This window comes from Trichosurus vulpecula, chromosome 5, assembly GCF_011100635.1.
Source record: "Trichosurus vulpecula isolate mTriVul1 chromosome 5, mTriVul1.pri, whole genome shotgun sequence".
In the NCBI taxonomy this organism is placed as follows: domain Eukaryota; kingdom Metazoa; phylum Chordata; class Mammalia; order Diprotodontia; family Phalangeridae; genus Trichosurus; species Trichosurus vulpecula.
In genome coordinates this window covers 220158061-220171265 of record NC_050577.1, presented here as the reverse complement: position 1 = coordinate 220171265, position 13205 = coordinate 220158061, and the positions used below count along the sequence as shown (strand labels likewise).

At 44.6% G+C, this 13205-nt stretch overlaps 1 protein-coding gene across 1 annotated transcript in view; it reads left to right on the top strand.

The window, feature by feature from the left end:
• PLXNC1 (plexin C1) overlaps positions 1–13205 on the top strand; it is a 232113-nt gene that overhangs the window by 162325 nt on the left and 56583 nt on the right. Inside the window, exon 21 of the mRNA XM_036760062.1 lies at positions 1538–1684. Within this exon, the coding sequence (XP_036615957.1) occupies positions 1538–1684 (147 nt within the window). The remainder of the gene's footprint in view (positions 1–1537; positions 1685–13205) is intronic.

The following is a 13205-nucleotide window of genomic DNA, read 5'->3' as shown; positions in this document are numbered from 1 at the left end:
AGGTCTATATCCCAAAGACATCCAAAAAAAGGGGAAAAGGACCTATTTGTACAAAAATATTCATAGCAGCTCTTTTTGTGGCAGAAAAGAATTGGAAATCGAAGGGATTCCCATCAATTGGTGGGTGGCTGAATAAGCCGTGGTATATGATTGTAATAGAATATTGTTGTGCTATAAGAAATGAGAAGCAGGATGATTTCAGAAAAACCTGCAAAGACTTACATGAACTGATGCAGAGTGAAGTGAACAGAACCTGGAGAATGTTGTACAGAGTAACAGCAATATTGTTCGAGGAAGAACTGTGAATGACTTAGCTATTCTCAGCAATACAGTGATCTAAGACAATCCTGAAGGACTAAATCCTACTTACTATCTGCCTCCAGAGAAAGAACCGACATTGATTGAATACAGACTGAAGCATGCTATTTTTCACTTTCTTTCATTTTTTCTTTTTATTTAAGTCTTCTTGTACAAAATGACTAATATGGAAATTTTTTACATAAAAAACCAGATGTAGAAATAAGTCATGGCATACATGTTCATGTATGTGTAAATATAAATATTTTTACATGTATATGCATCCATAAATGTTTTGTGTATGTGTGTATACAGTATAAGTATATACACGTGTAATATAAGTGTGTTATCTACAATACAAATATAACTGTATATACACATGAAATATACTATATGAATATTGTGCACAGAAATAGAGGGGTAGAAATATGCCATGTATATTGCCATGTTTATGTATATGTATGAAGTATAAATATTTTACATTGTATATGCATAATAAATAGGTTATTGTTTATGTGTAGATACAATGTAAATATTTGTGTATACACAGAAAACATACTACGTGTGTATACGTTTGTATACTACGTGTATACGTGTGTATATATAAATATGGATTATAAACATGCTGTGTTGTATACATGTATATACGTGATTTTCACTGGCATGACTACCTCTATCCACAGCATATGTACACGGCATAATACATATATAAGTGTGTAGATGTGTGCATATGTATGTACATGCACATTAAGACACAATGATGCGCACATATGGACACAGAGAATATATTATATGCACAAATATGTGTATATGGTGGTGTGCCAGTAGATAGATAGCTGGAAAAAAGCTCAGTATTAGCATCAGTAGATCTGGGTTCAAATCCTTCCTTCAACACTTTGAGAACAAAGGACCACCACCCACAACCACCACCACCTCAGGCGCTTATTTGGGTCCTCAGTTTTCGCCTCTGTAAAATGAGAGGCTTCGACTTGTTGCCTTGTGGGAGTCTCAGTTCTAAATCTAAGATCCCGTGATCTCACGATTAAGGTGCTTGAACTGAATGAAACCAAATGTCTTCCCTCCACCAGGCTTGGGGGGTAGGGATGCTCCTGTATGTCCTTGGGGATCACTGGTTCATTTCCCCCTTTAGGCTGCCGTTAACAAAAACCTTGCCCCTTTCCCATGCACTGGATCCCACCAAAAACTAACCGTGGCATCTTTTGTGCCATTCCTTCCCAAGGAGACTGTGGGAGAGCCCTTCTATTTGCTCGTGACAACTCTAAACCAGAAAATAAACAAAGGTCCCGTGGATGTCATAACTTCCAAAGCCCTCTACACCCTTAATGAGGACTGGCTCCTGTGGCAAGTGCCCGAATTCAACACTGTGGTATGTCTGCTATCACGCTTTCCTTCCAAATGCCTAAGTGTTTACCAGTAAAGGGGAGGGGGGAAGGGTATCCGATTAGAAAGGGGGAGGGGAGAGCCATATCAAAGCGAAAGGATATAATTCCTGCCGTGAGAGGACTCATCCGTTTCGTTAATTAAAAACAATAGTTGATAAAATATTAACGCCGTGTTCAAATAATAGATTTTAATTACTTGGATGCAGGGCGGGGAGGAGGGAGCGTCTTAATGACGCCTGGGGCAATCATCAATTTCCAAAGATTTTAATATCAGGCTGGCTTATGGCTCTCCGTGCTGTCAGAGGAGCTGCAAAGAGTTCCCCATCCAGTCCTTGTAATTGCAATCAGGATTTCTCAAAGCGTCCTTCTCGGGGAGACAATGTGCGAAGACGCGCCGCAGCTGAATCGGAACGGGGGGCTTATTTTAGAAAGATAACACGAGATTAATTCAGCTAGAGTTTCCTGTGCCACACGACACGCGTACTTTATTTCCTTGGATTAGTTACAAATGTTTGGTGTCGTGCACTTAATATACCGTGATTTCATCACTATTTTTGGAGTAATGCTGTAAATAATGAGCGGCATCGGCTAGGCTGGCTGTTTGGGGGATTTCACTTGGAGGAGGAGGAGGACTCCCCCCACCCCACCCCCGTGGCCCTTACCAGGGAGAGAGCGGTTGGTTCCGTTGGGGGAGGAGGGTGGTGATCAGAATCTTGGAGGGAGCCAAGCCTGGTACTCGTTCCAAGTTCATTTAAGAATTCTCTCCCCTTTATCATGAAGACAGATTGGAGGAAGGGATGACTGTATCTTGGGGGCAGGGAATCATGGGTGCCTCCAGCTGCAAGATGTACATCCATACAGTGGCTCTGGGCCTCTTCCCAACTTCTTGAGCAGGGGGGAGGGGCGAAGGGAAAGAACTGAGAAATGACACTGAGGTTTTGGTATTGCTCATTTGTGCGGCTGATCCTCTTGTGGCTTTGCCTGGGACAGCAAGCATGACAACGTTGTTTTGGACGAACGCGCCCGTTAATTGGAGAAGGCACCATGTTGGCTTGGACCGTGTTTTGGTTGTGCTTTCTGTCTGTTATGGATGAAATTCCCCATATCTGCTGTTATGGGTGATCGGTCACTGCTACCACGTGGGACTGGCCCTTCCTGGAAGGAGGATGCTCTGTGGACCCACAGGGGAGAGAAGATGCTGGGTATTGTCTTCCCCTAAAGTGGCCCTGGTCTACAGCCTCCCTCCTGGGACCAATTTCATTCTAACATAACCCCAGATGGAATCTATAAATCCTGCATAATTGAGTGATTTTTCATGGTGGGGCTTGATTCCTGGGACATCTGTAAAAGAATCCTGGGATAATAGATTTAGAAGCTGGAGGGGGCCTTAGAGGCCATTGAGTCTGACCCTCTTGAGTGATGGTTCAGAGACACAGAGAGGTTATTTGACTTCTCCTGGGTCACGCAGCTTGAGACCGAGGCAGGATTTGAATGCAGGTCTTCCCCACCCAAAGTCCAGCACACATAGAGTGTCTGAGCTGGAGGGCACCTCAGAGCTCGTACAATCGAACGGGAATCTGAGCTGCTTGTCTGGCCTGCCCTTGGAGACCCCTGGTATGGTAGGAAACCAGCTTCCTTGTGATATAATCCATTCTACTTTTGAATAACACTGACTGTTAAGAATTTTCTCTTTCTCTGGAGCTGCAATTTCCACCCATGATTTCTAGTTTTGCCCTTTGGAGCCTAGAAAAACAAAGCTACTGTCTCTTCTAGAGAATCAGGTACTTGACAATGAGCTATGTTGCCAGGGTCTGTGCAGACTCACAAAGAAAAGCAAAAACAGACCCTGCCCTCAAGAAGCTTATGTTCCAAAAGGGGAAACAACCTGGGTATCATTCGGCCCAGACAAGGTACTTACAGACTAGATGGAGGATAACATTGGAGGGCTGGGCACCGGTAATGTCCCCAAATCAGTGACCTAATGTATGATCTCAGTGGAGACTCACAGCAACCCTTAGAGCTATGTCCAGTGGTGAGCATTCACCCTTTTTGTAAAGAGTTTCAGTGACTTGACCCCCCTGCTCACACAGCATGTAAGTGTTAAAGGCCAGCTTTCCCAAAGGTTTGCCCTGACTCCAAGGCCAGCCTTCACTCCCTTCCCCCACGAGGTTTCCCTGAAGAGCATCTCATGCCTGGTGGGGCTCACTCTTGTTGAATGTTGTTCAACATTCAGATGAATGGCGAAGGAGGAAGCTTTACATATATTTACCTGACTCTGGCCTGGTTTAGTTCCAAGCCCCTAAAAATTCCCCAAAGAGAAATGATTTGAAAGTAAAAATAGGTTGGGGGAATCCAGCAGTAGTTTGGCTTTATCAACAACATCAAACCAGAAGAAGGAGGGTGTGAAAAGGAGAAGAATCAAGGTGGGGGGAAGGGAAGGGGAGAGAGGGTTACTTGTTGGTTAGGAAGGGTATTTTTGAGGTTTGAAGCTGGGTTTTTTTTTTTAATGTTTTACATCAGAGCAGATTTTTTTTCCTTTCATTTTAAAATATTGTTTATTTCACGGCCAATTAAGGTCATGTGTTTTTGATTTGTTAACACTCGACTCATGAGTTATTTGATGTTGGAGAAATTCATGAAGACTCTTCTAATTTCCTTATAGGCCCTGGGGAGGGAGGCTAACAGATAATGACCATTTCAGAAATCCACAAGAATCTTTCCCTTCAAAGAGGAATTTGGCTGTAGAGAAAATGGAGATTTGTGAGCTAGAAAAGAAGCAGGCCTCTCATTTATTACACGAGCCCCAGCTTTGAAAATTACTTTCTGTTTCGAGTACATTTTACCGGCCATGGACCAGGATCCCTTTCATGGTAGATAGCTATGTTGGAAGTTATCACAAAGTCTCATGACTTGGTCAGGTTTTCCATGACTGTGTGAGATTAGCAGAAGGTCCAGAGAAACTGTTGAGTATTGCATTTCCTCTAAGATAAATTCCTCACACTGTCTGTCCCTGTTTCCTTTCTCTCCTTCATAGTCCTCAACAGGGCTCAGGGTTGGCTTAGCTTTCCACAGCCTCAGTTTCTTGACCTGTTAAAGGAGGAGTTTGGATGCACCAGCCTCTGAGGGCGCCACCCATCAACCCCCTCGAGCACCTCTGAATCTGTGATCTGGAGGCTCTGGTTTCCAAAACCTCCTGTGGTTGTCTGTGCAAATGTCAGGGGCTGGTAGAGGTTGATGTTGCATCTAGGCGTACCCAAGAAAGAAATTATCTCAAGGAAGGGGGGGGAAAGAATTAACGGAAAGCAAGAGGAAGTCATATTAACAACCTGAAACGGCAGAGCTGGGATGGCTGGGCATGGTTAAAATAAGAAGCCAGGGTCAGGATTGCCAGGGAGGGAGAGAGGGAGCAGCCCATGTGACAGAGTAACACGGAGGCTTCACACCTCTAAGATTAGGACGGCTCCAGAGGAGCTGCTGGCTACAGCTTCAGGACTCCTGCCCCTGGCTTTTCCATGGGTCACTGGGCTGACAAACGTGATCTGGTCCTGGATCATAACTGGAGAGAGACAGAGACACACAGAGGGACCGAGAAAGACAGAGACACACAGAGAGAGAGACAGAGACAGACAGACATATAGAGACACAGAGAGAAAGACAGACACACAGAGAGACAGAGACAGACAGAGGACAGAGATGGGGACACACAGAAACAGAGAGACAGACGGAGAGACAGACAGACACACAGAGAGAGACATACAGAGAGGGAGAGAGAGACAGACAGAAAGACACAGAGAGAGAGGAGAAAGAAAAAGGGGGAGAGAGGGGAGGGAAGGAGAGAGAGAGGCAGAGAGAGAGATTGATTGGAGAGAGAGAGGAAGGGAGGGAGAGGGAGAGAGGCAGAAAAACATAGCAACACCATGGATGGAGACAGAGTGAGGACAGACAGAGATAGTAAAAGGGGAGAAAGAGAGGGAGGAGGGGAGAGACCGAAGCAGAGAGACAGAGGTGGAGACAGAGAAGCAGAGAAAGAGAGAGACAGAGAGACAGACATGGAGACAGGGAGTTAGACGGAAACAAAGACAGAGAATCAGCCTCTCTTCTGGCTAAGCAATCAGCTCATAGATTTAAAGCTGAAGGGAGCCTCAGAGGATGTCAGGTCCAACCTGCTCATTTTACATGTGAGGAAACAGCCCAGGGAGGTTGCATTTGACTTAAGCAGGGTCATACAGCAAACATGATATTTCAAGGCAGGGTTTGAACCCAGGTCTTTGATGCTAAGCCCAGCACTGTACCCGCTGTGCCCCCCAGCTCACACTTGGAGTAATTACCCCAAGAAATCATAGTAGTTAAAATAATAGTAATAAATAACAGCTGGCATTTATACAGATTGCCCCAAAAGTCCGAGTGCAGTTTCAAACTTGAATGGCTCAAAGCCACACTAGGACTTTTGGGACACCCCGTGCAGGTAGCATTCGAAGATTCATGCAGTGCTCTATGGGTGTCATCTTATTTTGCACAAATCTGAGGGCCAGAAGTTAAGTGACTTGCCATCGTTCACCCAGGTAGTAAGGGGCAAAGGTAGGATTTGAACCCAGGTCATCTGACTCCAGATCTGCTGTTCTTCTCCAAGCATCCCCAAGTTATGTTTAACAAGGGAAGTATTTTCAGGGCAGCATACTTTCTGAAAATGAAAGGAAGAGAATAAGCATTTTTAAAGCACCTACTATGTTCTAGGCTCTGTGAGAAACACTTTACAAATACTGTCTAATTTGATTCTCACAGTGACTCTGGGAGGTGCATGCTGTTATTCCATTTTACAGACATGGAAACTGAGGCAGACGAAGGTGAGGTGATTTACCCAGGGTCACACAGTTAGTAAGCGTCTTGAGGCCACATTTGAACCCAGGTCCTCCTGAGCTGGCCTAACACGAGAAGAAAGGAGGAAACCCTCCCTCCTTTTGGTAGAGAGGTGGGGGACCACAGGGGGAGAACATTGCATGCCCTCTCAGCTGTGGTCAGGGCATCACTTGCTCTTGGGTGACTGTCGCTGTTACAAGGAAGGCTCATTTTGAGGGGTTGTGGCGAGGGAACTGGTGTGTCTGGAAATAACTCATGTGAAAAGAAAAGGCATCAGTAAAACTTGTTAAATGAGTCGGGGAAAAATTTAAAAGGCTGTTTGAGAACACAGAGCTCTGATTTCTTTCACAGTTTCTGATCTCTCCCTCTATCTCACCACCACAGAGCATCCAGGGTACTAACTGTGAACAGGAGCAAAGAAATGCATCGAAGCGCATTGGTTCTGTTTCCTTTTCCTTATTTTCATATAAATTTCATTTTGTTCATTTAGGCTCATTTGCCCATGAGTGGACCACTAGGTGGCGCCACAGTGCATAGAGCGCTGGGCCTGGACTCTGGAAGATTTCCTCTTCCTGAGTTCGAATCCAGCCTCAGACATTTACTAGCTATGTGACCCTGGGCAAGTCACGTCACCCTGTTTGCCTGTTTCCTCATCTGTTAAATGAGCCAGAGAAGGAAATGGCAAATGACTCCAGTATCTTTGCCAAGAAAACCCCCAATGGGGTCACGGAGAGTCAGCTATGACTGAAAAACAACTAGATGACAACCCATGCCTGACTTTGAGCTCTGTAGGAAGGTTTTTTCCAGAACAGATTGCACCTTCTTGGCACCTTGGGGTGCCAGGACTGAGGAGCCCAGTGCTGCTACCTGGGGAAAAGGAAATGCGTTTCAGTCCACAACCAAGATAAGAAAAATATCCAATAACCATTTAATTAGCGAGTCAAGTTCTAGTTGTAATCAAAGTTAGGAGATCAATTCCTTCTTAGCACTTGAAGCGGGGAAGTAAGTTGGTGTCTTCATCTGTGGTAGCGGGTGGGGAGCAATCTTTCAACCAACACACTGACCTTATTTTACTCATTATGAGGAAGGCCTTAACATAGTTAGAAAGTCTTGAAAATTACTTATGGGGCCTGATGCAAAGCCTGTAGTGACCCATAAATGATTAATGTTTTTGCCTTTTTCCCCCCTTGGAGTAGGCAGAGGGATTAAGTGTGGTGGACAGAGTGCAGGGTTTGGCATCAACCCAGATTGGGCGCGTGGCCCTGCCACTGATTAACCTTGTAACTTGGAGCACATCACTCTTTCTCTCTGGGTCACAGCTTCCTTGTCTGTAAAATGAGAGGGCTGGGCTAGGTAGCCTCGAACTTCTCTTGTGGCTCTGAATGTAGGATTCCGGCTCGGGGGCGCCATAGTGGATAGAGTGCTAAGCCTGGAGTCAAGAAGACTCGTCTCCCTGAGTTCAGATCTGGCCTCAGACACTAACTAGCTGTGAGACCCTGTGCAAGTCACTTAACCCTGTTTGCCTCAGTTTCCTCATCTGTCAAATGAGCTGGAGAAGGAAATGACAAACCACTCCAGTATCTTTGCCAAGAAAACCCCAAATGGGGTCATGGGGACATGACCAAACAACAACTTCCTGCCTGAGGCTGATTCTCTATCTGGTTCTCTGGGCTGCCTGTCCCAGGGTTGTTGTTTTCATTATGATCCCATCGAGTCCAGCCCTAACTACTTGGCGCAGTAACCAGGAGTCTGTCACCTTCTTATGTACCCAGGATTCTCCCCCCTGCCCCCCATCCCCCACAGCTGCCTTGATTTTATCCTTTCCAAAGGTTCATTTTTTCCCAGTAATTAAACAACCCACTGTTCCGATTAAGTCATTCTGTGATGCTCCCATTACATCCCTCCCTGATGTTTGCACTTCAGCAGTCAGGTTTTTAATACCCCTTGCTATTGTGTAGAAACAGTGAAGTTAATTAACAATCCTCCAGGTTCCTCTCTCCCCCCCTCCTCCTTCTCTTATAACATCGTTTGCAGATTATTTTCATTATGACTGAGGATAAAACCCGAAACCACCTCTAACTTCAGAGCCGCTCTTTGCAACTTCACATCAAAGAAGTGAAACCATTTTCTCTCTCTCTTCTTTTTTAGATTTGTCTTTCTTATTAAAAAATTAATGATCGTTAACAGATGCAGACATTTCAATATACAATTTTTCTCTTTTTTTGTTTTTGAACAGTTTTAGGCAAATCATTCCCTTCTTGATGGCAGGGAGCGGAAAATGAGAAATCAAATGAAACTGAAGTTTTTAAACGACTCATTCATAACCTTTCTGTCCACCACCTAGAATTTGGGAATCAGAGTTACATGGCTACTTCAGTGCAAAGTTATCTAATTTTCTCCCTTATGGTTGAAAGGAGGGCTCTGTGCTCCGTCTAATTTGGAGTTAGAGTCTTGAGTTCTAGACTTGGAAAGTTACATCCAAACTCATAGTGATGTGCTGAGGTTTACATGACCCACCTGCAAAGCACTCTGGGGATGGGGACAGGCTTGCTTCCTGTTCTGATATTCCCTGATTTGTCAACATAGTAACACCTTTAGAAAGTGATGCAGAGAGGCCAGTGATGAGAGAGGCCGGTGATGGCAGAGAGGTTGGTGATGGCAGAGAGGTCAGTGATGGCAGAGAGGTCAGTTGTAGCAGGGAGGCCGGTGATGGCAGAGAGGCCGGTGATGGCAGAGAGGTTGGTGATGGCAGAGGGGCCAGTGATGGCAGAGAGGTCAGTTGTAGCAGAGGGGCCAAGAAGGGAAGGTGGGGAAGCAGGCAGGCTAGCTTAGAAATGGTCAGTGGCTGTCACTGGTCTTTGGGGGGTGGGAATGCTGGCCGTAGTAACCTCACAGGATTGCAAACATTTTGTAAACTGAGCAGCGCTGCCAAAATTAGGAATAGGGAAAAAAGGACTGGTTCTGGAATCTGGAAGACCTGGGTTCAAATTGCTCATCTGATACTTATCACCTGAGTAACGTTGTATAAGTCACTTCATACTTGTGGGACTCAGTTTCCTCATCTTTAGGAAGATATTCATATGGACTGTTGTTGGTCTGATCAGCCACACTCAGACGCTGTACCTTGACCCCAACATAGCAATGTCCTTTTGGTCCTCTTCAAGAACGAAGGACAACAACCAACAAGCCAACCCAGGAAGACGCTGGACCAGATGGCCTCCAGGGTCTCTTCCATCTCTAGATCCCTTATCCTGTGTGAGACTTTGGGCCAGTGATGTCTCACCTCTGGGCCTCGATTTCCCCAATTGTCAAATAAGAGGCTTGGACTAGGTGGCCTCCGAAGTCCTTTCCAGCCCAGGTTCTTCCTCACTTTACGCTGCTTCTTTTCCAGGGCCGTGCTGTGGGGAGAAAACACTGCAGGCCTCAGAGTGCTAGGAAAATGAGAATTTAAAAAATAAACCAACTTTGTTCAAGTTCAATCTGTAACCCTAAATGTGCTCGCTGTGTGACCGTGACTTTGAGCAGGCCCATGGCCCTGAGCTTCAGTTTCTTCTGACAAATGAGAGAGTGAACCCCTAACTGCCCCATGGGGTGGTCAGAGGATTTACTGAGGCTGTATATGAATTTAACTTTTTAAACTGGAGGGAGATAGCATAGTGTAATCATGTCATTTTACAGATAGGGAAACTGAGTCTGAGAAAAGTGAAGTGACTTGCCCCTAGCTAGGAAGTGTCTGAGGCAGGATTTGAAGTCAAGTCTTCCAGACTTCACCCCCAGGGTTCTATCCACTGTGCCACCCAGCTGACTGAAGGCGAGGTGGCTGCCAGAGGGTACCTGGATAGAAACCAGGCACCTTGGAAAAGAATGTTTGCTATGGAATTAGAGGATTTGGGTTTAAAGCCTGTCACTGGTACCCCTCTGTGTCCTTGGACAAGCCTCAGAGAGTGTTGCACTAGAAGATCTTTATGTCCCCTTCTAGCTCTAAAGCTGAGGTCATGTGATCCTTTAAAAGAAAAAAAAAGGTGCTGGCTTTGGAGTTGAGAGGTCTGTCTTCCAATCTCAGCTCTGCTCCCTAGGCAACTTTTGTCCTTCCTCCTGTTCTTATCCCCATCTCGAGTTAACATGTCACTGAGATCAGTCCTTGGTTTTCCAGTCTGTTCTCATGCTAGCTGTTCCAGTTCTCAGTTTCCTCATCTGTAAAATGGAGATGTTGGTCTAGACAGCCTCAGAGGGCCATTCTACATCTGTGATCTTTCAAAAAAAAAAAAGCACCCAAAGTTTACCTGAGACCAGCAAACCCAAATAAGCACCCACGATCTCATTTCTGTTCTCTTGAGAGAAAAATAAAATTTCCAAAAATTGCTTACATCTTTTACAAGCATGCTGTTGTCTCTTGCACTGACATGATGCTTGAAATATCTACTTAATTCATTTTTTGGTGCCAACTTTGGAAACCTTCATGGTAGCAATGTTTGGAAAGACCTTCTACGTGGAGTTGACAGGTTTAGCAAGACACATTAGGCACTCTAGGAAAGAGGGAGAAATAGGAAAAAAAAATAGAAGAAGTAGAAAAGAAATAGGAAACATCCTGCACTTGCAAAGAATTTGTGATTTAGCTCATTGTCTTCCCCACAGTGTGAGAGAGGAGTGACCATAAGCAAATCACTTTTCTCTGGACTTAAGCTTTCTCATCTGTAAAATCAAGGGGGAGGCCTAGATCAGAGGTTCCTAACCTCTGTTGTGTCACAGGCCCCTCTGGCAGTGGCAGGTGAAGCTTACGGATCCTTTCTCAGATTCCTGTTTTTAAATAATTGAAGAAAATGCTTAATTTCTTATAGAGGTTAATGAGGATGAAGATGTAATTTTTTTTTCCTCATCTGTGTTCACAAACCCCATGGAATCTATCTATGAACCCCGCCAGGTTAAGAACGCCTGGTCTAGATGGTCTGTAACAGAGGCCGCTGTTGGGAGTCCTAACCAGATTAAAATGAAATTGAGATATGTTTAGCAAAAGTAAATAAACTACAGTTGTTTTCAGTTGTGTCTGACTCTTCATGACTTGTTTTGGGGTTTTCTTGGCAAAGATACTGGAGTAGTTTGTTGTTTCCTTCTGTAGCTCATTTTACAGATGACGAAACTGAGGCAAACAGGATTAAGTGACTTGCCCAGGGTCACACAGCTAGTATGTTTCTGAGGCCAGATTTGAACTGGGGTCTTTCTGACTCTAGGCCCAGTGCTCTGGACATTGTGCCACCTAGCTGCCCCCTAAAAATACACTATACCATAGATAAATGTTAATTTGTGGGTTTGTGTCAATATGTGGCCTGCAGGGATCCCTTTTTCCTCTTAATCCTTTAATCCATGTTGCTGGTGTTGTTTGCTTGATTCCCAGTGGAAAGAGCACTAGCTCTGAAGACGGAGGACCTGTGTTCAAATCCCAACTTTAAAACATGTAACCTTGGAAAAGTAACCTCACCTTTGTAGGCTTTATACCTTCAGACTCACCCCACCCATCCACATCTGATATTCGCCTCTCTTTGAGATCAGTCCTCCAGGCTATTCTCACTCTATCCTGTGCTCCAGTTTCTTCATCTGTAAAACTAAGGGGTTGGACTAGATGGCCTCTGAGGTCCTTTTCTGTTCTATTCCTGTAACGATGGCAAAGACTGAAGCTCACATAAGACTCTAAGGTTTCTAAAGCTCTTGACCTACATCATCCCTCTGATAACAACAACCCTGTGGGGAAACTGAGGCTCAGAGATCTGTCCTGACTGGCCCAATATGTCAGAGCTAGAATCGACAGAGCCCGGATTCACACTCAAGTCTCCCAGCTTCTTCAGCCTCCATTGTCATCTGCATCTTTCTTCCTCCCTCCTTTCCATCCTGCCCACTCCCATCTCAGTCTTTCCCTTGCCCTTCTCATCTCCTAAGACTGAAGCAGCCAAGTTGGATAGGGAACAGAAAATGAAAGCGGATGACAACCCCCTAGAAAAAGTGGTGAACTTTATGAAGGAGACATGTGACTTTCATCTAGACCTCGTAATATTTAAAACAATTTTGTTCCAATAAATCCTTAACAATCACACAAAAAAAAATTAAGAAGAATGAGGAAAAGGGGAAGAGGACTGTGGGAGAAACCATGAGTCTCTCTACCACATACGGTGTGTTTGGAACATATGTATACATACACGTGTATGTATGTATTCCAAGTGTATATATATATACACACATGTACATGTACATATGTATAAAAATTTAACCAAGTAGTAACAAAGCAGTCTATTTTTAATCCCTTCTGCATCTCTCCTCCCTTTTCACTGCATCTTTTCAAGTGATTTATTATGAATGGTCTAACAAGAGGTGGACAGTACATTTCATCATCAGTTCTGAGAGAGCTAGGTGGCACAGTAGTTAGAGTGCCAGGCCACGAGTCAGGAAGATCTGAGTTCAAATTCTGCCTCAGACATTTATCAGCTGTGTGACCCTGGGCAAGTCACTTAACCTTTGTCTGCCTCAGTTTCCTTACCTATAAATAGGAGATAATAACTCCCAGGGTTGTTGTGAGGACCAAATGAGATAGCAATTACAAATTCTTTGCCAACCTTAAAGCACTATAAGTACTCATTGTCTTCATCAGTCTTTGGAAGT